A 25,840-nucleotide genomic window follows, 5' to 3' on the forward strand; every position below is an offset into this window, starting at 1 on the left:
CATGTACTGGGCAACTTCCTTGCCCCATTCATGTAATGAGCAAATACACAATTTGAGTGTGACGTGAATATATATATATGAATAGGGCTTCTTATAATGTCAATCACTAAACCATGAAATAAACACATGAATTCCAGAGCTCGACAAAAATATACTGATAGTTAAGACATCAACAATATTATAGCCTATCACTACATTTCAGTGTGTAACTGGTACAATAAAATATATAATACTTAATTTAATAATATGACAAAGTATTGCATGGTTGCACTCACTAATTATCATAAAATATAATTATCAAGCAAGTAAAGAAAAAGACGGTAATCATGTATTTTTCCAATTTAAAAGTAATTACCTACTTACCAAATGCCACCAATGGGAAGTTTCAGAAGAATTTCCACAAAGGGACGGGCGTAATATGTGTTCGGGGGTCTGAAGCAACTCTTGTCCTGGTATCATCTGCTGACCTGTGGTACCGCAGCCATGATGTGACATACGGCTCAGGATTCCACTGAACTAGAGGAGGTCCGTGTGGTTTAACAAACGTAAGTGCTGATACATGATTAATGAGAATTCTTGAGCGTGTTGTTATTATCAAGTTCATGTGACTGAATCCTCTCTCACACTCAACAGTACTAATAGGAATAACTTGTGAACAGCTCAGTAATGGGAGTAAATCTTGGGGGATGCGGCATTCACGATTCTCCACATTAACTCTGAAGGCATTTATTCCAGAGGAGGAAGAAAGCTGAAACCTCTTACAGAGAGATGGTATTGCAGTTTCTCCATAATTAGGCGGTATTTCAGCAGGCCAGTTATCTTTATCAAAGACACACATTTTATTTAGCAGGGATTTATACATACTTTGAGGTTTAGAAGTTTGAGAACCTGTCAAGGATGTTGCCGTGAACACACAGTGCAGCAAATTGTTTATACAGACAGACAGACATACTTTATTGATCCCGAGGGAAATCGGGTTTCGTTACAGTCGCACCAACCAAGAATAGTGTAGAAATATAGCAATATTAAAAAACCATAAATAATTAAATAATAATAAGTAAATATTCCAAGTGGAAGTAAGTCCAGGACCAGCCTATTGGCTCAGGGTGTCTGACACTCCGAGGGAGGAGTTGTAAAGTTTGATGGCCATAGGCAGGAATGACTTCCTATGACGCTCAGTGTTGCATCTCAGTGTAATGAGTCTCTGGCTGAACGTAGTCCTGTGCCTAACAAGTACATTATGGAGTGGATGGGAGACATTGTCCAAGATGGCATGCAACTTGGACAGCATCCTCTTTTCACACACCACCGTCAGAGAGTCCAGTTCCACCCCCACAACATCACTGGTCTTGCGAATGAGTTTGTTGATTCTGTTGGTGTCTGCTACCCTCAGCCTGCTGCCCCAGCACACAACAGCAAACATGATAGCACTGGCTACCACAGACTAGTAGAACATCCTCAGCATCGTCTGGCAGATGTTAAAGGACCTCAGTCTCCTCAGGAAGTAGAGACGGCTCTGACCCTTCTTGTAGACAGCCTCAGTGTTCTTTGACCAGTCCAGTTTATTGTCAATTCGTATCCCCAGGTATTTGTAATCCTCCACCATGTCCACACTGACCCCTTGGATGCAAACAGGGGTCACCGGTGCCTTAGCCCTCCTACAACTAGTAAGAAACTACATAATTAGCGGAGACAATTTTGTTGTTGTTTGGTAAGGTAATTTCTGCAAACTTCCCCTTTTCAACTGCCTCTTGAGCTTCTAGACTTTTTGTACCAGGTTGCTCTTTTCAGTCCATGCAGTGATCTTATGCTCCGATGGATCAGTTTGTCTGCATAAACAATCGTAGTAGTGCGTTTCTGTAAATACTCTGACAGTAAACCAAGTTCATGTAACGTGTCAAACATTAGAGCTAAGTCGAGTAGAAACTGTTCTGAAGAGAGTCTTTTCAACAGATCTTCATAGGTTTTCTGTCACTCCCAGATCTTGTTTCACCCTTCATTGCTTTTTCAAAATGAAAACACAGTGCTTCATAATTTTGCCACACTGCTGAAACTGTTCGAAATGAGCTAGCTACCCACCTGGTGCCCAGAGCACGGCCTATTTGACAAATTTGTTGTTCTAGTTGAGAGGCACATTCAGACAGTTCCTTTTGATTTAGAGGTGATCTACTGCAAACAGAGTACAATTTGTCCATAAATGATTGAAAATGATTTATTCCATGAACTTCTCTCACTGAATCACCTACTGCAAGTTCTAATCTGTGATTAAGACAGTGCCAAATTATCACATCAGTGTAATATTCCTTGAGAATTGTAGCAACTCCAGATTTGACACCGAGCATTACGCTCGCCCCATCACTAGCAAATGCTACAAGGTTCTGTTTCTAGTAAGAGTCATCAAACCCATGGTTATTGAGACAGTTCAATAGATGCTCAGCAATAGTTGCAGCTTTCTGATCAGGCAGTTCAATTAGATCTAAAAACATAAAATGGGGATCACCTTTTCACTTTGACATTTCAAATAAACTGTTAGGGCAGTCTTAATGCGCAAGCTTGTTGATTCATCAATGAGAACAGAAAATTTGCCATTTATCTGCTTTATCTTTTTCATATTAATGGCCATGTGATTAATTATCTCTGTAGCATTAATGCAGGAATGCAGTCCAATTCCAATGTCAATACCTTTTTTTTTGAAGTTCCAATAAGCCAAAGTAATCAGACACGAGGAAATATGCAGATGCTGGAAAGTCAAGAATTTAAAAAGCAAACACGAGGAAATCTGCAGATGCTGGAAATTTAAGAATTTAAAAAGCAAACACGAGGAAATTTGCAGATGCTGGCCCAAAACGTCGACAGTGCTTCTTTCTATAGATGCCTCCTGGCCTGCTGTGTTCCACCAGCTATTTGTGTGTGTTGCAAAGTGATCAGAGTACAGTCTGTCATTCTGAGCTAAGTAGTATGCAGAATGAAAAATTGAACAAGTTGCCATTAGATGCAAAGCGTTCATAGTGTCACATAATCTTCCAAGAGCATCTTCACTAGCTATATTTTCAACACTTACTCTTACTAAGTGCTTTTTCACACATCATTTTGCCATTAACAGGGATATGCTTCTGTGACATCTCCTTTAGCCACACACTTAATGCTTTCTCAGTCTTTGCAAGCACTTTATCACGAACCTGAGAGACCATTTTTGCCGTTGTAGGCAGTTCAATTGTAGGGGTAGCACTAACAACTTTCAGCTTCTTTCTGCTTTATTGTGTGAATGCTCAATTCATTCTTACCCGACCTTATGGCCCACTTCGGCAAACGACAAGCTGCTTTTCAAAAGATCTAGATTTTTATTTTCTCGGCAAACAATGCTCAAACAACGAGTGCTGGAGAGAGACTGAGGATCTGTGAAACGGCAGGAGGCTACAGCAGGGTATGCTGGGACAACGGGTCAAGCGAGGAGGAATTTCACAAATACCTAAATAAAAAAGTCACAAATCCAGGATTTCACCAAAAATGATCAAATATCCTAATGTTGTCAGTGGTATTTTCCCCACCAGCCCCCACCCCCTCTCCCCAACCCCCGCTCTGTAAAATTCCCTCTATTTAATGTGCGGCCGCTGTTAAATTCCCCTCTTGTTTATTTTGACTTTTTTTTTTACAGAGGTGCCTGAGCAGTGCTCCGGTGAGCTCCGGCAGCACTGCACCCCTGCTTTCAACATTCCCTCATGTACGGGAGTTAGGATTGTGTTGCAGAAGTATACATCATTGACGAGGCCCCACTCATGGTTCCCCCATTATGGTAAAGGCATTGTTAAACTGGAAAGAGTGCAGAGAATGATACCAGGATTAAAGTTGTAGGGAGAGGTTATGATAAGAATGCCAGGACTAGAGTTTTAGGGTGAGGTTCACCAGGCTGGGTCTTTCTTCTTAAGAATGTAAGATGAGGGGTGACATTATGGAAGTAACTAAAATTATGAGAAGCCCAGATAAGGTGGATATCTGGGCTTCTTATATTTGGTATGGGCTGAACGCAGGAAATTGGGACTACCTGGGTGGTAGCCATGGTTAGCATGGACTTATTAGGCCAAGGGGCCTAAATCCATGCTGTGACTCTGTGTTACATGAAAGGGTTTTGGTCCGAAACATCGACTGTACTGTTTTCCATAGATGCTGCCTGGCCTGCTGAGTTCCTCCAGCATTTTCTGTGTGTTGCTCGGATTTCCAGCATCTGCAGATTTTCTTTTGTTTCTTGAAAATAGGAGCGGGATTAGAGGTACTTGCTTCTTTGAGCCTTCTCTGGCATTCATCAAGATCATCACAGATCTTCTACCTCAATGACACTTTCCTGCACCATCTCCATAATCTGAGACTCCCCTGCTCTTTGAGAATCTGCTCATCTCTAGCTTGAATGGACTCGATGCCTGAGCCTCAACAGCCCTCCAGCACAGAAAATAAGAATAAAACTAGTCTTGAAGAGCGGCAAGTCACAAGCACTCATCAATACAAATTTAACTTGTAGCACATGGTCAGATGGGCTGGGTCTGAAGGAAGAAGTATTGATTCTAACAATTTGTATAAGTCTGCATCTCACAAAAAGATTTGATCATCAAAGCCTGGCTTGGGAGGAAAGATTATCTTGTGACATTACCTGTAATCATGCAAATAAATTAAGTAAATTAAAGGGGGGAAAGGCACAAGCACATCAGAGAGTTGGAAGTGTGGTTGTCTGAATTTCTTTATTAGGGAAATGGTAAACACAGTACATATTTATAGCATATACAACTAATATTCTGTCTTCTAATCTTTCTGATTTACAACTATGTACAGTTTAAATAAGGCACTGTTTCCCAGTGAGCTGCAGCTTTCTGTTTACCATATTTCATCTATACAGATGTAAAATAAAACAATGGTTTGCTTCCAGTTATACAATCAAGAGAGTTTCATTAGTAATTTAACGAAGTACAACACTCCCTGCAAAGTTCAGGTGTTCTAACATTGTCATCGGTTTCAGCTTTCCTGATGTAGCGATTGGAGCCAATTACCCTCTTGGTGGCGAGGGAATCTGAGATCCCTCATGCCCACTATTTTTCTGAGTTCATTTGGCTCACAAAAGCAGCAAACAGCATTTCCTCAATCCTGCCTGAAACCTGACAGGACTGAGTACGGTAAAGGGGTGCGGTGGGGGAGGAGTGCGGGGTGAGAGAAGAACAAACTGAAATTGTTCACTGCCATATTTTAAGACAGTTTCAACATAGCACAGAACAATCCCCTTTAACTTCAATCTCAGCCTCTCATAAAACTAAACACTGCAGTTTCAACCAGAAAGGATGAGGTTAAAGGAGAGATAAAATTAGTATTCCTTAAAAATGGGAGCACAATCTACTCTGACACAGATGTGCACTTAAAGGGTTTATATTTATTTTAAAACAAAATAATACACAAGCTTGAATTACTGCATATTGTGCCTAATCTTCTTTCCAACTGAGTTTCTGATTGTCCAATGCAAGCTCTGGTGCATAGTCCTCGTTTTAATATTCAGAATTTGCATGAAAATTCAATGGCTTGGAGCTTGCTGTCATTACATTGCTAGCTCAAATGCATACATGCACAACTAAACAAGAAAACCCTGAATTTGATGTTGGGTCCATTCCAGCTCCTCTGGAAAAAGCACTGTACGTAAGGGAATGTAATCTCCAGGTGTTTATAAACTATTCTCCTTGTAAGATAAACTGGATCTTAATAGCATACTGAGTCATAACTGCTGTTCGCAACCTGTCTATCCTTTATTTATGCGTTTGGATTTATAATTCTCCCAGATAAATCTATCAAAATGCAATGGCCCATAAAACATTTAAAGATATCAAAGAGTCTACTCATGATATTCCTGATTGTGTTCAACTCTGTCTATACATTCTGCTCTTATGTTTGTGCTTTTTATTTTGTAAGGTTTAAGAAATGTGAGTTTACAATTGTGCTTTTTTTAGCCAAATAATTATTTTATACAATTGGCTGTCCAGCCAGCTCGATGACAACTCTGAGTGTCAGGAATCTCACCAAACTGAGACTTGACAGAAATTGACGTTGAGGAGAATGTACAGTTGAAGTCAGAAGTTTACATACACTTAGGTTGAAGTCATTAAAACTCATTGTTTAACCACTCCACAGATTTTATATTAGCAAACTATAGTTTTAGCAAGACATTGAGGACATCTATTTTGAGCATGACATGAGTAATTTTTCCAACAATTGTTTACAGGCAGATTATTTCACATTTAATTGACTAAAGCACAATTCCAGTAGGTCAGAAGTTTACAAACAAAATCAGAAGAAATCAGCCAAGACCTCAGAAAAAAAAATTGTGGACCTCCACAAGTCTGGTTCATCCTTGGGAGCAATTTCCAAATGCCTGAAGGTACCACGTTCATCTGTACAAACAATAGTACGCAAATATAAACACAATGGGACCATGCAGCGTCATACCGCTCAGGAAGGAGACGCATTCTGTCTCCTAGAGATGAACGTACTTTGGCATGGAAAGTGCAAATCAATCCCAGAACAACAGCAAAGGACCTTGTGAAGATGCTGGAGGAAACAGGTAGACAAGTATCTATATCCACAGTAAAATGAGCCCTATATCGACATAACCTGAAAGGCTGCTTAGCAAGGAAGAAGCCACTGCTCCAAAACTGCCATAAAAAAGCCAGACTACAGTTTACAAGTGCACATGGGGACAAAGATTTTTCATTTTGGAGAAATGTCCTCTGGTCTGATGAAACAAAATTTGAACTGTTTGGCCATAATGACCATTGTTAAGTTTGGAGGGAAAAGGGTGAGGCTTGCAAGCCGAAGAACACCATCCCAACCGTGAAGCATGGGGTTGGCAGCATCATGTTGTGGGGGTGCTTTGCTGCAGGAGGGACTGGTGCACTTCACAAAATAGATGGCATCACGAGGAAGGAAAATTATGTGGATATATTGAAACAACATCTCAAGACATCAACATCAACACTTGGATAGGTTAGGTGAGTGGGCAAATTCATGGCAGATGCAATTTAATGTGGATAAATGTGAGGTTATCCACTTTGGTTGCAAGAACAGGAAAACAGATTATTATCTGAACGGAGGCCGATTAGGAAAAGGGGAGATGCAACGAGACCTGGGTGTCATTGTACACCAGTCATTGAAGGTGGGCATGCAGGTACAGCAGGCGGTGAAAAAGGCAAATGGTATTTGGCATTCATAGCAAAAGGATTTGAGTACAGGAGCAGGGAAGTTCTACTGCAATTGTACAAGGCCTTGGTGAGACCGCACCTAGAATATTGTGTGCAGTTTTGGTCCCCTAATCTGAGGAAAGACATTCTTGCCATAGAGGGAGTACAGAGAAGGTTCACCAGATTGATTCCTGGGATGGCAGGACTTTCATATGAAGAAAGACTGGATCGACTAGGCTTATAGTCACTGGAATTTAGAAAATTGAGGGGGGATCTTATTGAAACGTATAAAATTCTAAAGGGATTGGACAGGCTAGATGCAGGAAGATTGTTTCCGATGTTGGGGAAGTCCAGAACGAGGGGTCACAGTTTAAGGATAAAGGGGAAGCCTTTTAGGACCGAGATGAGGAAAAACTTCTTCACACAGAGAGTGGTGAATCTGTAGAATTCTCTGCCACAGGAAACAGTTGAGGCCGGTTCATTGGCTATATTTAAGAGCAAGTTAGATATGGCCCTTGTGGCTAAAGGGATTAGGGGGTATGGAGAGAAAGCAGGTACAGGGTTCTGAGTTGGATGATCAGCCATGATCATACTGAATGGCGGTGCAGGCTTGAAGGGCCGAATGGCCTACTCCTGCACCTATTTTCTATGTTTCTATCAACCAGGAAGTTAAAGCTCAGTCACAAATGGGTCTTCCAAATGGACAATGACCCCAAGCATACCTCCAAAGTTGTGGCAAAATTGCTTAAGAACAAAGTCAAGGTATTGGAGTGGCCATCACAAAGCAATCCAATCCAATAGAAAATTTGTGGGCAGAACTGAAAAAGTGTGTGCGAGCAAGGAGGCCTACAAACCTGACTCAGCTACACCAGCTCTGTCTGGAGGAATGGAACAAAATTCCAGCAACTTATTGTGAGAAGCTTGTGGAAGGCTACCCAAAACATTTGACCCAAGTTAAACAATTTAAAGGCAATGCTACCAAATACTAACAAAGTGTATGTAAACTTCTAACCCACTGGGAATGTGATGAAAGAAATAAAAACTGAAATAAATTATTCTCTCTACTATTACTCTGACATTTCACACTCTTAAAATAAAGTAGTGATCCTAACTGACCTAAGGCAAGGAATATTTTCTAGGATTAAATGTCAGGAATTGTGGAAAAACTGAGTTTAAATGTATTTGGCTGAGGTGTATGTAAACTTCTGACTTCAACAGTAGGTTCAAGCCACTGAGATCATTAGATCTTTCAGCAGAGTTTTTTTTTCCAAAGTCAGAGGTGTGGCATAGCCCCACCATTAGCACCCTGATCCATTTGTCTGGACTGGGTCACTCTCCTCTCGGATCATTTTAGTGACAAATGTAACCCTTATTAGCCAAAGACACAATACCAACTTCAAAGCATGAGCAGCAACAAAGGGTGGAGAAACTCTGTAAACTGATTAATTATGATCCACAGCTGTATGGTGCAAAGCCATTATGTAATTCACTGGTTACTAGAACTATGTTGCACCCTTCTGATACACATTCCCTTCAGTGAAATGTTAACTATTACCCCTGACTAACATTAGAACTGATGTTAAGATGTGGGGCCTGCTTCACTTCTCAACTGTACCCTTTCACTTCAACTGCTGGGACCCCACTGTTCACCCTCTGTATCAATGATTTGGATGAAATGACCAGGCAAAATGGAGTGAGGAGCTGAATTGTCCATTTCTGATAGAAATGTATAAATTCTGAGAAGCATAGGCTTAGAGTCACTTTTCTCTCCAGTGCTGGTGGGGGGGGAGCTTGAAGGAGATTTGTGAGGTAAGTTTTTCAGCAGAGAGGGGTAGCTGCCTGGACCAGGCATGATAGTTGAAGCAGATAGAATTACAGCATTCAGAGGCATTGCCACACGAACAGGCAGGGAATGCAAGGATAAAGATCACATGCAGCCAAATGGAGTTAGTTTAAAGTGATATCATAATCAGTACTGACATCTTGAGTCGAACAGCCTTTCACTATACTATATAGTTATAGGTTTTAACTTTTAACCCTGACCCCTAAAGACCTGGGAAAACAATGAATCAGGAATGCTACCAAATCTCCCACCCCTACCCTATTGATTACTCCTGCCTTTTGGAAAGGTATTTCCATTCTATTATTGGAGTGGATGCTGGAATACCATGCCCGTCAGCATAGTAGGAGCACCTTCACCAGAAAGACTGGTCTGATTTTAATGGTGTTAAGAGTGAACATGGATAATGCCCCTTCTCTTCAGCAGAACACTATGTGATCATTTTAGAGAGAGTGGGCCTTCATTTATTCACTCAGCGAAAACCCCTCCCTTGTCCTGCTCTCTGAAGGTAATGTGCTGGAGTTTTGGGATATGTCTTCTTGACAGGAGACTACAACAGACAAACATCTTGCACAGAGAAGGGGTAAGAGGGAAGCCAGAATGGGCAATGGAAAAAGAGAGAAATGGAAGGGGAGAAAAATTACAGGAAGTTAAAAAAATCAGCCCAGCAGTGTATATGTCTGTGGGTTTCCGCTAAACTCTACATTTCTTGCATGATCTTTAGCCTTCAGCTCCTGGTAGAGGTGTCCATCTCCAATTATTTGTTAGTTATAAAAAGTGAAAATCTCAGCACCATCCAGGACAAATCAGAGCACTTGGCTGGTACTGAACCATCACCCAAAACACTCATTCCCTATGTCCATGGCATGCTGTGGCTTCAGTGTATGCCAATACAAATGCACTGTCGTTATTTCAGTGTGTACACTTGGCTATTCTAACAGCATCTTCTAAGCCGATTGCTCTAATACCAAGAAGTACAAGGGCAGCAGGCACATGGGAACATCGCTCCCTGCAGATTCCTTTCCAAGGTGTTCCGCATTATGATACCTCACCACTCCTTTGCAGTGGCTGGGTCCAAATCCTGGAATTTGTCCATCAGCACTATGGAAGCATTTTCAGTGTACAGACTGCAGCCTTTCAAGGAGATGGCTCACTACCCCTCCTCAAGGCCAACTGGGGAGAGGAAATCAACTCTGGTATTGCCCATGACGGCCAAATCCCATAAAAGGATCACGACAAAACACTTCAGTTCAAAGCTGACAATTGTGGCGTCCACTGGAGCTTCTGAGCAGATCCTCCATCTTCAAATCAACTTGGGTTAAGGAAGCAGATCACGGTGCAGTTGGGTTTTCCAGCTCCCAGCCCTCAGTTCTCAAAAGCTTGAGTAAGTTAAACAGATAGCATCTTTGTGAAGACATGCTTGGAGTTAACAGGGTGAGCAACCTACTCAGCTTATGCACAATTCAGAACAGACTTAAACTGCCACCTGTCTTGCAATGCTTAATACTTTTTAAAAAATGACGTGAGCAGCTTTCACAGAAAGCAAAGCACGCAATCTCCATTGCACTGATCTCTGAAACCTGTTGCTAGATGCAAGCATAGACAAAAAAAACAGAAAACCCCATGAATGCTCCTGCAGCCCGTTCCTGGTAATTTGGACAGTGCAGTCCTCCCTTACGGCAGTGCCAACTCAATGGCATCGCGAACAAGACAACAAGAAGGAAAATATTTGAAAAGGGTCGAGAGGTCACACCTCCCTCCCGTTGTTGTGGGTCAGGTGCTACACAAGGGTCCTCTGGAACTATGGAGTTCTGGGGTGACATCAGAGCTTTATGTCTTGGGACTCCGACATTTTGGCCAAGGTCTTCTTCACTCGTAGGGCTGTTAGCCGGGAGGCTGGGTTGTGGGCCCAGCACTCACTCATAACTTTACCCATTTGTCTCAGACACTGTGGAAGTGAACAGACACAAGCACAAAGAAACATCAGTGATTCCCATTTACAAAGGAACTAGCCACATCAAACACAAGTCATACCCGGTTGCCGGCAACATTGCTCCAATACTTTAGAGCCACCAAGTGACAGAGTAGGGAAAGAGCTGATTTACACTAATGTTGCTCATGTTGTTCTTCCCATATTCCCATTAATTCTCCTCCAACTGTCACCCCCAACTTCTAGATTCTACCCCTCCCCTGCCCACTACAGGTGATTTACAGTAACATATCAACCTGACCGTCTTTGGGATGTGGGAAGAAACCCACAGAGTCACAAGGAGAACAAGACTCCACCCAGACAGCACCAGTGGCCAGGATTAAATATGTGTCTCCACTACTGTGAGACAGTGACTCTGAGCTGCCTGGATATCTACCTTTCATTGAAGCAGATAGCGACTGTTCATCAGTAAATGAAATCCCCCCTCATCCCTCCTCCAGCTAGCTCCATCTGCCCAACATCACCCTCCACACCTGGTTCCACCTATCTGGAATATAAAAGTAAGGGTGTACTGCTGGGGCATTGGTTAGACCACATTTATAATGTTGTGGCAAGGGGATGAAAACTGGAGGGATAGGGACAACTGGTATACAACTATATGCAGTGTGTAGTGAGACTGTGAACAAGGATAGGCAGATGTTAGGGCAAACTTGCAGTCGGTGGGATGGGTTGAAATGTAACTTCAGGGCAAAATTTGAAAGGCTGGTGAATACAGGTGGTATATTTGAATGCACACCGTATCTGAACTAAAGTACAGTGGATGATCTTGTAGCACAGTTAGAAATTGGCAGGTATGATGTTGCGGGCATCAATGAGATGTGGCTGTAGGAAGATCATATTTGGGAGTTTAACTCCTAAAGATACACATTGAAAAGACAGACAGGTGGGCAGAGGGGGTGGGGTGGTTCTGCATGTAAAAAATTAAAATCAAATCCTTAGAAAAAAGTGACATAGGATAGGATGATGTCAAATCCTTGTGGGTAGAGTTAAGAAACTGCAAGGTTAAAAAAACTCTGATGCAAGTTATATAGGGGCCTCCAAACTGTAGGCAGGATGTAGGGTACAAATTATAACCAGAGATAGAAAAGGCATATTAAAAGTGCAATGTTACAATAGCAATGGGGGATTTCAATAGGGAGGGGGATTGGGAAAATAAGGTTGGTGCTGGATCCCAAGAGAAGGAATTTGTGGAATGCCTAAAAGATGGATTTTTAAAAGCAACTTGTGGTTGCTAAGGAAAACACAGTTCTGGATTCAGTGTTGTGTAATGAACCAGATTTGACCAGGGAGCTTAAGGTAAAGGAACCCTTCGGAGAAAGTAATCATAACATAATAGATTTTTACCCTGCAATTTGAGATGGAGAAGCTAAATCAGATGTATCAGTATTACAGTAGCGTACATGGAATTATATACAGAGGATAGTAATCTGTGGAATTCATTGCCACAGATAGCTGTGGAGGCCAAGTTATTTGGTACATTTAAAGCAGAGTTTCATAGATTCTTGATTTGTCAGGGTGTCAAAGGTTATGGGAAGAAGGGAGGAGAATGGGGTTGAGAAGGATAATAAGTCAGCCATGATAGAATAGCAGAGCAGACTCAGTGAACTGAATGGCCTAATTCTGCTCCTATATCTTATGGTCCTAAATTTTGGGTCCTGTATCTAAGGAAAGATGTGCTGGCTTCAGAGAGGGTTCAGACAAAATTCACAAATAATGATCTCAGGAAGAAAAGTTTTAACATATGAGGAGGCTTTGATGGCTCTGGACCTGTACTGGATGGAGTTCAAAGGGCTGAGAGGAAATCTTATTGAAACCTACCAAATAATGAGAGGCCTGGATAGAATGGACCTGGAAAGAATGTTTCCAATAGTAGGAGAGTCCAGGATCCAAGGGCACAGCTTAGTATAAAGTGATGTCTCTTTACAACCTTTATAAAGCTATATATATATAGATACATATATATATATATATATATATATATATTTATAACCTATATATAAGTCTCTTTATAAAGCGATGTCTCTGGCTCTTTCAGCCAGAGGGTGGTGAATCCCACAGAGGACAAGTCATTGATGTATTCAATGCAAAGATCGATAGTTTCTTGATTGGTAAGGAAATTAAGAAGAAGAAGAAAGCCTTTAACTCCAAGTGAGGTTATCAGGACACTGTCATGACGGCGTATTTTTAGCAGGCTTTCTAGTTTTTACGAAGCCGAGTTGCTAGTTTGACACTCAACCCAGCAAGGGAAGCATGCAAGGCAGCCGGCTGGATTCGAACTCGGGAGCCTTCGCTCCGCAGTCCAGCGCTGATGCCACTATGCCACCAGCCGGTGAAGGAAATTAAGGATTATTAAGAAAAAGTGGGAGAATGGTGTTGAGAAAAAAATAAATCAGCAATAACTGAATAGTGGAGCAGACTTAATAGTCTGAATGTCCTATATTTTATGGTCTCTTAGTCTTACTATCTGTCTCATCACTTCCTCGCACCCCATTGTACCGGCCATCTCCCATATACAATTTCAGTCCTGATACAGGGTAATGCATTGGTTTGAGAGGTTGAATTGCATAGAAAGTGTACTTAGACAAGCAAGATCAAAATCAAGGGCCATAAGATATGGGAATAGAATTTGACCATTTGGTCCATTGATTTTGTTCTGCCATTCAAAGCTGTTTTTCTCCCTCAACCCCATCCTCCCATCTTTTTCCTGTAACCCTTGACCTTCTTACTATCAAAAACTCTCTGATCTCTGGCTTAAATATATCCAAAAACTTGGCTGCCAAAGCCTACTATGGCAAAAAAAATCCATAAATTCACCACTCTCTGGCTGAAGAAATTTCTCCTCATCCCAGTTCTACAGGGTTGTGCCTTTATTCTGAGCCTTTGGATCCTAGGCTCTCCTACTAGTGGAAACATCCTTTCCACATTCACTCTATCCAGGCCTTTCAATATCCAGAAGTTTTCATAAAACCTCAAAGAAATAAGACAGTAATAAATTCTGGATGCTGTTATCTACCAAATTCTAGTCATTAACAAAGTTGCTCCTCACCTCATCACTGGTCCATCTGTTGGGAAACGATGGTCTCAGCCTCTTGATGCACACAACTTCTCTCATATCTTCGAAGGATGGATCGCTGGGCACTAAATCATGATATGGTAATTGGTATTCTTCAACGATCCCTGCGAATGGAAAACACACAGCCTTGGCAAACCATAGATACCAGATGCATTCTGTTGAAACACAAGCCTTGAAGCTACATCCCTTTCCTCAGTGCTTGATGCACGCAATGAGCCTTAAGCAAGGGCAGCCTGGTCCCAAGGTCATTCATGCCAACCAACTGTTTATAACAGACTTTAGAAAAGGATGTAACTTAGCGCTTCCTCCTTCCGTAGTTCTGCTAAGTACCTCTCAACAGTCTGGTTACACAGAAAGGTCCCAACATGCAAAGGAGAAAGAGAAGTTTCCTCAGTTCTATTTTGGGAAGACAATCAATATGAAGACTTGAATTTCCCAATTTCACATAACCTGTGCTCCCTCTCTCCCTTTTTACTCTCCTCCTGGTCTATCTGGTTCTTCCTACTCTTTCCACAGTGGCAACTCCCCCATCACTCTGTATCTTTCCCCTCCTTCATCTATCTCACACCTATTACACTCCCTTCACTGAATGCCCCCATACTATTTCCATCTCCCCTGCCTTCATTGGTTCCATGCTCCACTTCTCTTCCTAATCAGATTTCATCACGTTCAGCCTTTTAATGCCTCTGTCAGCCCTCATCAATTGGATCCATCTACCTCTTGCCAGCTTTTGTTTCACCTCTACTCACCACCCCTTTATTCTAGCTATCTTCCTTCTTCTCTTTCAATCCAGATGAAGGGTCCTGACTCAAAACATCAACTGTCTATTTTCTCTGCAGATGCTTCTTGACCCAATGATATTCTCTAATATCTTATTTGTTGCTAAATGTGAAAGATAAATTTATCTATAGTCAGCACAATGTGTGTTGAGTACTGCAATCTCCGATCACTCTGGATTCCAGGAAAAAGCCACTGGAGCACTGATCTTAAAAAGTTTTCATCAGTTACTGAAAAGGCAAATGCCTATTAGTTCAAAGCTAACAACATTTAAAATACATTTGGATAGGTACATGGATTGGAGGGATTTTGAGAGTAATGCGCCAAATATGGGCAAATGGAACTAGCTTAGGCAGTGATGACACGGTGTGTACACATACAAAAGTCCTAAACTTAAATCCTTTCTGGAATAAGTATCTACAAGTATTTTCACCTTAGGGATATTGAAGATAAAGGTAGCTTTATTTGGCACATCTACATTGAAACATCCAGTGGAGTGTGTTGTTTGCATTAAATCAAATGAACAAAGATTCTGCTGGACAGACTACAAGTGTCACCAAGTGTCCAGAGCCAACATAGCATTCTCACAACTTACTAACCCTAATTCATACGTCTTTGGAATTTTAGGAGGAAACTAGAGCATACGGGAGGAAACTCATGTGGTCACCGGAAGAATGTACAAACGGCCCCAACAATTGTTGATCATTGGTGCTGTAAACCACTACACCCCTGTGACGCTCAATGTATCAACCTCTAATTAAACAAACATTGATGAGGTTAGGTGGATGGTCAATGTGGACCCTCTTGTTTCTCCTGATTATTTCAACAGGGTGGGCAAAGTGTATTATTTATAAGTTTAACAATCTTCTTGAACCTTGGACAGTTTCTGCTGCTGTATTAAGAAGCTGAGGTTAGCAATAAGCTTCTTGGGCCTGGAAGGTGAATATCCAATACTATGGGACACTTTAGCTGGCATGACCTTTAGCATTATCATGGAAAAGGATAGAATCAGAGAGGACAGGAAAATTTTTAATTGGGGAAGGGCAAATTATGAGGCTATAAGGCTAGAACTTGTGGGTGTGAACTGGGATGATGTTTTTGCAGGGAAATGTACTATGGACATGTGGTCGATGTTTAAGGATCTCTTGCAGGATATTAGGGATAAATTTGTCCGGTGAGGAAGATAAAGAATGGTAGGGTGAAGGAACCATGGGTGACAAGTGAAGTGGAAAATCTAGTCAGGTGGAAGAAGGCAGCATACATGAGGTTTAGGAAGCAAGGATCAGATGGGTCTATTGAGGAATATAGGGTAGCAAGAAAGGAGTTTAAGAAGGGGCTGAGAACAGCAAGAAGGGGGTATGAGAAGGCCTTGGCGAGTAGGGTAAAGGAAAACCCCAAGGCATTCTTCAATTATGTGAAGAACAAAAGGATGACAGGAGTGAAGGTAGGACCAATTAGAGATAAAGTGGGAAGATGTTCCTGGAGGCTGTGGAAGTGAGCGAGGTCCTCAATGAATACTTCTCTTTGGTATTCACCACTGAGAGGGAACTTGATGACGGTGAGGACAATATGAGTGAGGTTGATGTTCTGGAGCATGTTGATATTAAGGGAGGGGAGATGTTGGAGTTGTTAAAATACATTAGGACAGATAAGTCCCCGGGCCCTGACGGAATATTCCCCAGGCTGCTCCACGAGGCAAGGGAAGAGATTGCTGAGCCTCTGGCTAGGATCTTTATGTCCTCGTTGTCCACGGGAATGGTACCAGAGGATTGGAGGGAGGCGAATGTTGTCCTCTTGTTCAAAAAAGGTAGTAGGGATAGTCCAGGTAATTATAGACCAGTGAGCCTCACGTCTGTGGTGGGAAAGCTGTTGGAAAAGATTCTTAGAGATAGGATCTATGGGCATTTAGAGAATCATGGTCTGATCAGGGACAGTCAGCATGGCTTTGTGAAGGGCAGATCATGCCTAACAAGCCTGATAGAGTTTGTTGAGGAGGTGACCAGGCATATAGATGAGGGTAGTGCAGTGGATGTGATCTACATGGATTTTAGTAAGGCATTTGACAAGGTTCCACATGGTAGGCTTATTCAGAATGTCAGAAGGTATGGGATCCAGGGAAGTTTGGCCAGGTGGATTCAGAATTGGCTTGCCTGCAGAAGGCAGAGGGTCGTGGTGGAGGGAGTACATTCAGATTGGAGGGTTGTGACTAGTGGTGTCCCACAAGGATCTGTTCTGGGACCTCTACTTTTTGTGATTTTTATTAACGACCTGGATGAGGGGGTAGAAGGGTGGGTTGGCAAATTTGCAGACGACACAAAGGTTGGTGGTGTTGTAGATAGTGTAGAGGATTGTCGAAGATTGCAGAGAGACATTGATAGGATGCAGAAGTGGGCTGAGAAGTGGCAGATGGAGTTTAACCCGGAGAAGTGTGAGGTGGTACACTTTGGAAGGACAAACTCCAAGGCAGAGTACAAAGTAAATGGCAGGATACTTGGTAGTGTGGAGGAGCAGAGGGATCTGGGAGTACATGTCCACAGATCCCTGAAAGTTGCCTCACGGGTAGATAGGGTAGTTAAGAAAGCTTATGGGGTGTTAGCTTTCATAAGTCGAGGGATAGAGTTTAAGAGATGCGATGTAATGATGCAGTTCTATAAAACTCTAGTTAGGCCACACTTGGAGTACTGTGTCCAGTTCTGGTCGCCTCACTATTGGAAGGATGTGGAAGCATTGGAAAGGGTACAGAGGAGATTTACCAGGATGCTGCCTGGTTTAGAGAGTATGCATTATGATCAGAGATTAAGGGAGCTAGGGCTTTACTCTTTGGAGAGAAGGAGGATGAGAGGAGACATGATAGAGGTGTACAAGATATTAAGAGGAATAGACAGAGTGGACAGCCAGCGCCTCTTCCCCAGGGCACCACTGCTCAGTACAAGAGGACATGGCTTTAAGGTAAGGGGAGGGAAGTTCAAGGGGGATATTAGAGGAAGGTTTTTCACTCAGAGAGTGGTTGGTGTATGGGATGCACTGCCTGAGTCAGTGGTGGAGGCAGATACACTAGTGAAATTTAAGAGATTACTAGACAGGTATATGGAGGAATTTAAAGTGGTGGGTTATATGGGAGGCAGGGTTTGAGGGTCGGCACAACATTGTGGGCCGAAGGGCCTGTAATGCGCTGTACTATTCTATGTTCTATGAACAAGGTGGCACAATGGGCTTATTTTGTGGTGTATTACCCTATGAGTTGTAAAAGGTAGCTGCAGAGCTGGTTTTCTCTGAAGATCACAACTCGGTTTGACTCTCCCACTCTCAAACCACTTGGGCAGCACTGTAGCATAACAGCTAAGATAATTGCTTACAGCACCAGTGATCAGGGTTTAATCCCCGCTGCTGTCTGTAAGGAGTTTGTACATACGTGCTTGTGTGTGTTTCCTCTCACATTCCAAAGATGGATAGGTTAGGGTTAGTGAGCTGTGGGCATGGCAGACGGGTGCCAGAAGCGTGGTAGCACTTGCAGGCTGCTTCCAGCGCATCAACAGACTTCAATGCAAATGACACATTTTACTGTATGTTTCAATGTAAATGCAAAAAATGAATCGGATATTTCAAATCTTTCAAAATCCCTTCCCAATGCACATGCATCTATTCAGTAAAACATCTCTTAATTTCATTGATCTCACATAGTGTAGTAGCCTTTGGCCTTCCCCGTATCCATCACTTCCCCACTGGCAAACGCCTGGCCCCTGAATCTCTGGGATTCCCCCTCCGTCTCTACTCCACTTTCAAGACCCTCTTTGAAGAAAGTTGTGGTCGCCTTGCCTATTGCCTCTTTATCAGGAGGGCAGGTAGTGCAGGAGGAGAGAGATAAGGGGCAGAGGGGGAGCAGTGACTGAAAGCTGGAGAATCAGCATCCCTGCCATCAGGTTATACACTGCCCATGCAGGACATGAGCTGCTGTTCCTCTTTATGATGTTTTTTTTTGCCAAATTTAGTATGCTGTAAAGTGCTTGGCAATTCTTCTCAATGTTGAAGATAGAAATTACTGTTGCCTGGAGAACCTCTCCACAAATTTTCCCCATGAAGACAAAACAAATACAACCAGGATCTTACCTACAGACACACAACGTCGTGCTATCTCCCATAAAATCAGTCCAAAACTGTACATATCTGCCATGATGTATGATTGGAAATGATTACGGTTAAGACTCTCATCCAGCACCTCTGGAGCCATGTATCGCTTTGTGCCGACTCTGGTGTTGAGCGGTATGTCTACTTCATTAGTGTCACTGTGGAGAAAGTGGGAGAGAATTAAGATACCTCACTTTCGGTTGTTAAAGAAGGTGGTGAATAATTAATTACATGAGAAAGAAGAAATGCTTAAATCAATTGACAATGAGAGATAACTATTTATTTGGTGCTCTGAACTTAGAGTTTTTGGTCTAAAGAATTGAAATGTAATTAGAACCTACAAAAAAAAACAAATGGATAAGCATCACAATTAAGTCCACTCTAATTCCGTTTTTTTTAAATGATCAAAACTTGACAGACCAGTGCCAAACTATACTTCCTTCACAGACAGATAAGGGAGATAGCCACCTGTCACTGACATTTTAATAGTTTTGTCATCATTGTCAACACGCTGGGGTTGGATGTTGACAGGACAGCTAAACGGACCTTTACATCGATGCCATAGCCACACAGACAAGTCAGAGGGTGGATATTCTGTGGCAAATAACTCGTCCTGACACTCTAACACCTTTCCACTTCTCAAAGGAGTGTGATAGGATACTCCTCACTTTTATCGATGAGTGTGGCTACAACACACAAGAAGCCCAATCCCATCCAGAAAAGCAGCTTGTGTGATATCTTTACCCAGTCTGGTCCACATGTGACTCCTTACCCACCAGCTTGATTGACTCTGAATCACCCCTGAAGTATCCTGGAAGTTCACTAGTTCAAAGAGTAAAGAAGGATGGGAAGGAACTGCTGACCATGATGCCCAGCTTCAGTGAATGAATGCATGAGTTAGAACAAAATACATGTGAAATTACTCAGAATTTAATAATTTGTACTAATAATTTCCTTGAGAGCACCAATCCTCTATAACAAAAATAACAACTTATTTATGGAGCACTTTTCATACAGAAAATGTGATGTGGTTCAAAGTGCTTTACAATGGAATAAAGTACAAATATGAAAATAAAATAATAACAAACATAAATATAAAAGACTAAAAGATGTTAGCTAAAAGCAAATTTAAATAAATGGGTTTTGTAGTGGTGTTTAAAAGTGTCAACTGAGTTTGCATTTCTTATAGTTAAAGGTATTAAATTCCACAGTTTAGGGGCGTAGTTCAATAACGCTGACATTTCAATTATCTTTTGAAGGAGACTGTTTAATTTAAGAGACTGGTGGGACAAGACCAGAAAATGTGAGCAGGACTATAAAATGAAAACGATTCTATGAGGCACTCTGGCCCCAGAACACTAACAGCTTTAGAAACAAGTAAAGAGAACTTTAAAATCAATTCAAAAAGACACAGGAACCCAATGCAGAGGAGCTAGGATGGGAATGGACATGTCTCTTTATCCTGATTTTAGTTAAAAATCTAGCAGTCATATTCTAAATGCGTTGAAGTTGGTCAATAGATTGCTTTGGAAGACCAGTTTAAAGAGTACATCGCAGTAATCTAGTTTATTTGAGATAAAGATGTGAATTAGCTTTTCAGCATCATTACCTTACAGAAATGAATGTATCTTTGTAATATTTCTTAAATGTAGAAATTCTGCTCTGGTCACTTTCTTTATGTGATATTTAAAATTCAAATTTGAATCAAGGATAACACCCAGGCTTGTTTATTTCTGATTTTACAAGGGGAGCCAAGTTCCCAAGTTTAACAAGAAGTTGTCTCTTTTGGCTTTGGGACCAAGCAAAAGTATTTCAGTTTTATATTCATTTAGTTTTAGGAAATTATTGCTCATCCATTTGTTTATTGCAGCCATACCAGAAGTCAGGGAAGATAGGGTGTTAATCATTATCAAAATGGAGATATACAATTATGTCTGACTTGCATAACTGTGGTAATCAAGTTTATGATGTCTCCTAATGGAAGCATGTATAAGGAGAAGAGTATGGGACCGAGACATCTTCCCATTGCAACACCAGAAGGTATTAAACATCATATCTCTTAAAATCTCCAAGACAATCTAAAAACATTCTAAGATATACGAAAGAAACCAATTAAGGGCATGACCAGAGAGGGCAAGCCAGTTCTCAAGGTGAGCTAAGAGAATGCTGTGGTCACTTGTGTCAAAAGCAGCACTTACATCTAGAAGAGTTAGAACTGAGACTCCTTTGGCATCAGTGCTGGGCTTAAGGTCACTGACAATTTTGGTAAGGACCATCACCATGCCCTGGTTTACTCTTAAACCTGACTGAAACTTTTCTAGAAAATTGTTCTCATTCAGAAATCTGTTGAGTTGATTGAAAATTACTTTCTCAAGAATCTTGCCCGAGAATGGAAGATGTAGGCCTGTAGTTAGTTAGTATCTCACTATCAAGGTTTAGCTTTTGTCTTTTTAAAGACACCTTTGAAAGGTAAATTGAGATGCAAAGCGCAAGGATTGGATGTTATGTCTCCAGAGATCTGGGCAATGATAATGATTCTCCTGGTCCCTGGTACCAGTCAGGCCTGAATGGTCAAATATCCTTTTGAATAATGATTCAAAGAGGGGATAGAACTCCATCTTGAAGAGAAAGGTGGGACTGAAAAACACATAGTAGAAGCAGTGAGAGCTTTACTGCCCAGATAGGCTTGATGGCAGGAAGTAACTGGTTATGTTTCAAGGTAACTTTCTGGAGTGCAGATCCATGACTAGTAGCATCCCCAGGGCTTGGTCCTCGGCCCATTGCTATTTGTCACCTATAATAATGATTTGGGTAAGAATGTACAAGGCTTGGTTAGTAAATTTCACAATGGCACTACAATAGGTGGTGTCACTGATAGTGAAAATATTTATCAGATGAAAGGGGATCTTGATCAACTGGGAAAGTGAACCAAGGAATGGAGTTTATTTCAGATAAGTATTAAGAAGTTGCATTTTGGGAAGGCAAATCAAGTTGGGACTTTCACAGTGAACTTTAGGCTCTTAGGGAGTGTAGTAGAACAGAGGGATCTAGGGTTACAAATAAGTGATTTTCTGAAAGTTGTGCTGCAGTTATTTGGGTCGTGAAGAAGACTTTTGACATGCTGACTTCATCAGTCAGAGTACTGAGTATAGAAGCTATTCAGTACTCATCATCTTACATTGCAGTTGCACAAGACATTAGTAAGGTCATATTTGGAATGTTGTGTTCAGTTTGATCAACTTGCTATAGGAAAGGTGCTGAAAAGAGTGAACAGGAAATTTACCAGAGGGTATTGCTGGTACTTGGGGAAGAGTTTGAGCAGGGCTAGGGCTTTATTTGGAATGTAGAAGAATGAAAAGTGATCTTATTGAGGTGTATAACATCAGTCATTCCCAGGGTTGAGGACTTAAGAACAAGAGAGCTCTAGTTCAAGGAGAGAGGGGAGGTATTTAATAGGAACTCTCAATGTGGTCAGTATATGAAATGAGCTTCCAGAGGAAGTGGTTGAGACAGGTACATTAACAACATTTAAGAGGCACTAGCAGAAGTACATTGATAGGACAGTTTGGAAGATATGGGCCAGAAACAGACAAATGTGACTAACTTAGCTGGGTATCTTGGTTGGCATGGACCAGTTGGATGGAAGGATCTGTTTTGCGCTGTAGGACTCTGACATTGCTCACCTGATAAATTTAACAGCCAAACCCAAGTCTGCGATACAGCACATTCCGTTTTTCTTCACTAGGATGTTTTTGCTTTTCAAGTCCCGATGAGCAATGGCTGGCTTTCCCTGAGTGCCAAAGATCTCCGTGTGCAGGTGGCACAGTCCACTGACAGTAGAGTATGCTAACTTCAGCATGGCTTTCGTGTCAAGGGTAGTGGACTTTAAATAGTCATAGAGAGAGCCATTTTCATGGTAATCTGTGATCAGGTACAGCTGTGTCCATGACCCCGTTCCCTTGATATCAGCAGCAATAAAACCTGAAAATAAACCATACATCATTGGTGTTCAAACTGACAATCAAATTAGGAACAAATTATCCTATCAAATCTTTGGGACAGGTACAAAGATTTTCAGCAATGGTTCCTGGAATTGGCTTGAGGAGAATTTGATGTCTCTGGGTCAGTATTTGACACAGTTCAGAAAGATGAGGGGTGGGGGGCCAGATGGGGAGGGATCTCATTGGAAGCTGCTGGATACTGAAAGGCCTGGATAGAGTGGACATGGAGAGGATGTTTCCATTAGCAGGAGAATCTTGGATCCAAACAGATAGCCTCAGAATAAAGGGACATCCATTTAGAAACGAGATGAGGAGGAATTTCTAATGGTGGACAGAGGTGTTGAGTCTGTGAAATTTATTGGCGTGGAGGGCTGTATATTTTAAGCAGATTGGTAGGTTCTTGGTGGTGGGGGGGGTTAAAGATTACAAAGAGAAAGCAAGGGAATGTGGTTGATTTTTTAAAAATCAGCTATGATTTTAATGGCAGTGCAGACGCAATGGCTGAAAGGCCTAATTCTGTTCCTATATCTAAGCCTAATAAGTGATTTCTTTCTGCCGACAGGTGAAGCTGAAATTGTTCCATTGGAACTTAAAGAGTTAATTAATAAAGGCTGTTCTGCACAGTCAGTAGCACTGTCTTTTGAATGAAACATCACAGCAAGGTGGTAAAGACCCCAAGGCAAGTGCATTGAAAAGAAAAGAGCTGGTATACCAGGGGACCCTTAAATAATCCCTCTGTAATTGCTCCCTGTGAGAGTTTGCTCTGCACAAAATTCTGACATCAAGTTATACTTCAAATTCCTTTCTGACTCCACATCATATCTTCAAGCAATAAACTCCAAATTTTAAAAAAACCTTGCCACCATCAATCTTTAAATCTGTGTCCCCTCTACTTACACTATCTACAACAACCATTCAATCATTACACCGTCAAAACTTCTACCAACCATCATCTTTGATACAAGAAAAATAACCTGCACGTGACCTTGAAGACGAAATCCCTTTCCTTGCAGTCATTCCATTTCATTCCTACTTCCCCCTCCCTAGGATCTTCACATCCTGCAGTACTCCAGTTGTGGGTTAATCTGTATTTCACACAGTTTCAAAGTAACTCCTTGCCTTTGCACTAGATCAATATCAGAATTCCATTGACTTTAGTAACCAAATGTCCTGCCACTTTCAAGGATTTATGCACAGTTAGTACCAGGTCTCTTTGTTTTTATGTACAAATATTGACACCACTACTGAAACTGTCAGTTTATTTCGTACTTTGTTCAGATTTAGCTGAAGACAGTGCATGGTCCCAGTGGGATTGAACTTAGTGATTGGCGTACAAGGTCACCTGAAGGAGAGGTATCTAAAATAAAGCCGATACTCTCCAGTGGAAGGAGAACGATTGACAGCATGGATTGGATTTCAGTCATTCTGAAAGTCAATTTGACCCTGGGGAGCGATCGGCAGCAGCTCATCAAGCCCTTGATAGAGTGGAAAACACAGCTCTTTCAGCCTCTCAATTTCCCCCCTTAAATCCTGTTTTATCTATAACACTTGCCTAGAACACACAAGAGAAAGTGTGGGACTGGCTACTGAGAAGCATTGATATAGAAAAGGCAAGTCTCAGAAGCATAGACTGCAAAACAACATGCTGGAGGAACTCAGCAGGTCGGGCAGCATCCGTGGAAACAAACAGTCAACGTTTCGGGCTGAGACCCTTCGTCAGGACTGAAGAGAGAGGGGGCAGGGGCCTTGTAAAGAAGGTGGGAGGAGGGTGGGAAGGAGAATACTGTTAAGTGCCAGGTGAAAAACCAGTAAGGGGAAAGATCAAGGGGTGGGGGAGGGGAAGCAGGGAGGCGATAGGCAGGAAAGGTGAAGGAGGAATGTAAGGGGAAAGCACTTTGGGTAGTAGGAGGTAGAACCATGAGGGAGGTGATAGGCAGCTGGAGGAGGAGGCAGAGTGACACTGGGATAAGGGAAGGGAGGGGGAGGGAATTACCGGAAGTTGGAGAATTCAATGTTCATGCCAAGGGGCTGGAGACTACCCAGACGGTATATGAGGTGTTGCTCCTCCAACCGGAGTTTGGCCTAATCATGGCAGTAGAGCAAAACTACTGTAAAACTACTGGAGAGTTGTAAAGACCCTCCTGGTTTACAATGTGCTTCAGAGAAAGAGGTAGAGTCATAGACTCATACAGCATAGGAGCAGGCTCTTCTGTCCAAGCGACACATCTCAACCAAGATGCCCTAACATAGTCCCGCTTGGGTGCACTTGACTCATTTCCCTTTAAATCTTTCCTATCCATGAATCAGTCCAATATTGTTAATATATAGAATAAAGAATCAACCACTTCTTTATACTATATATCTACTTTCCACCCTCAGTGTGAAAAGTTAACATTCAGGTTCCTACTAAATTTCTTTCTTCTCACCTTAAACCTATGTCTTTTAGTTCCTGATTCTCCATCCTAGGGAAAGGGCCATGTGCAGCACTCTATAGACACCCTTCATGATTTTAAACAGGTCTGTAAGATTACTACTCATTCTCCTGTACTTCAATGAATGAAGTCCCAGCCTGTTCAACCTCTCTCTATTGCCTGGAACGTACGGTCCTGACAACACCTTGTCTTCCTGATCTGCCTACCTACCCCAGGCTGGCTCATCTATGACTCCAGACCAAGAATTAGGGATGTGCAGTAAACGCCATCCTGGCCTGCAATAGCTACATCCTATGAATGAATAAATTAAAAGTTTAATCCTTGTGATACTGAAGGACAACTTCCAGCTTATTGTTTACAAGTCTGCTTTGAGAGCAATCCATGGATTATTACCATG

At 41.8% G+C, this 25,840-nt stretch overlaps 1 protein-coding gene across 8 annotated transcripts in view; it reads right to left on the bottom strand.

The window, feature by feature from the left end:
• Positions 1 to 4,711: 4,711 nt before the first annotated feature.
• Positions 4,712 to 25,840, bottom strand: part of bmpr1ba (bone morphogenetic protein receptor, type IBa) — a 544,116-nt gene continuing 522,987 nt past the window's right edge. For all 8 annotated transcript variants that reach the window (XM_073042441.1, XM_073042436.1, XM_073042437.1 and 5 more), the window contains 4 exons: positions 22,694 to 22,991; positions 18,993 to 19,168; positions 14,082 to 14,212; positions 4,712 to 10,993 (listed from right to left, as the gene is read on the bottom strand). In XM_073042441.1, coding sequence (XP_072898542.1) covers positions 10,868 to 10,993; positions 14,082 to 14,212; positions 18,993 to 19,168; positions 22,694 to 22,991 — 731 coding nt within the window. In that variant the 3' untranslated portion in view covers positions 4,712 to 10,867. The remainder of the gene's footprint in view (positions 10,994 to 14,081; positions 14,213 to 18,992; positions 19,169 to 22,693; positions 22,992 to 25,840) is intronic.

This window comes from Hemitrygon akajei, chromosome 4 (assembly GCF_048418815.1).
Source record: "Hemitrygon akajei chromosome 4, sHemAka1.3, whole genome shotgun sequence".
In the NCBI taxonomy this organism is placed as follows: domain Eukaryota; kingdom Metazoa; phylum Chordata; class Chondrichthyes; order Myliobatiformes; family Dasyatidae; genus Hemitrygon; species Hemitrygon akajei.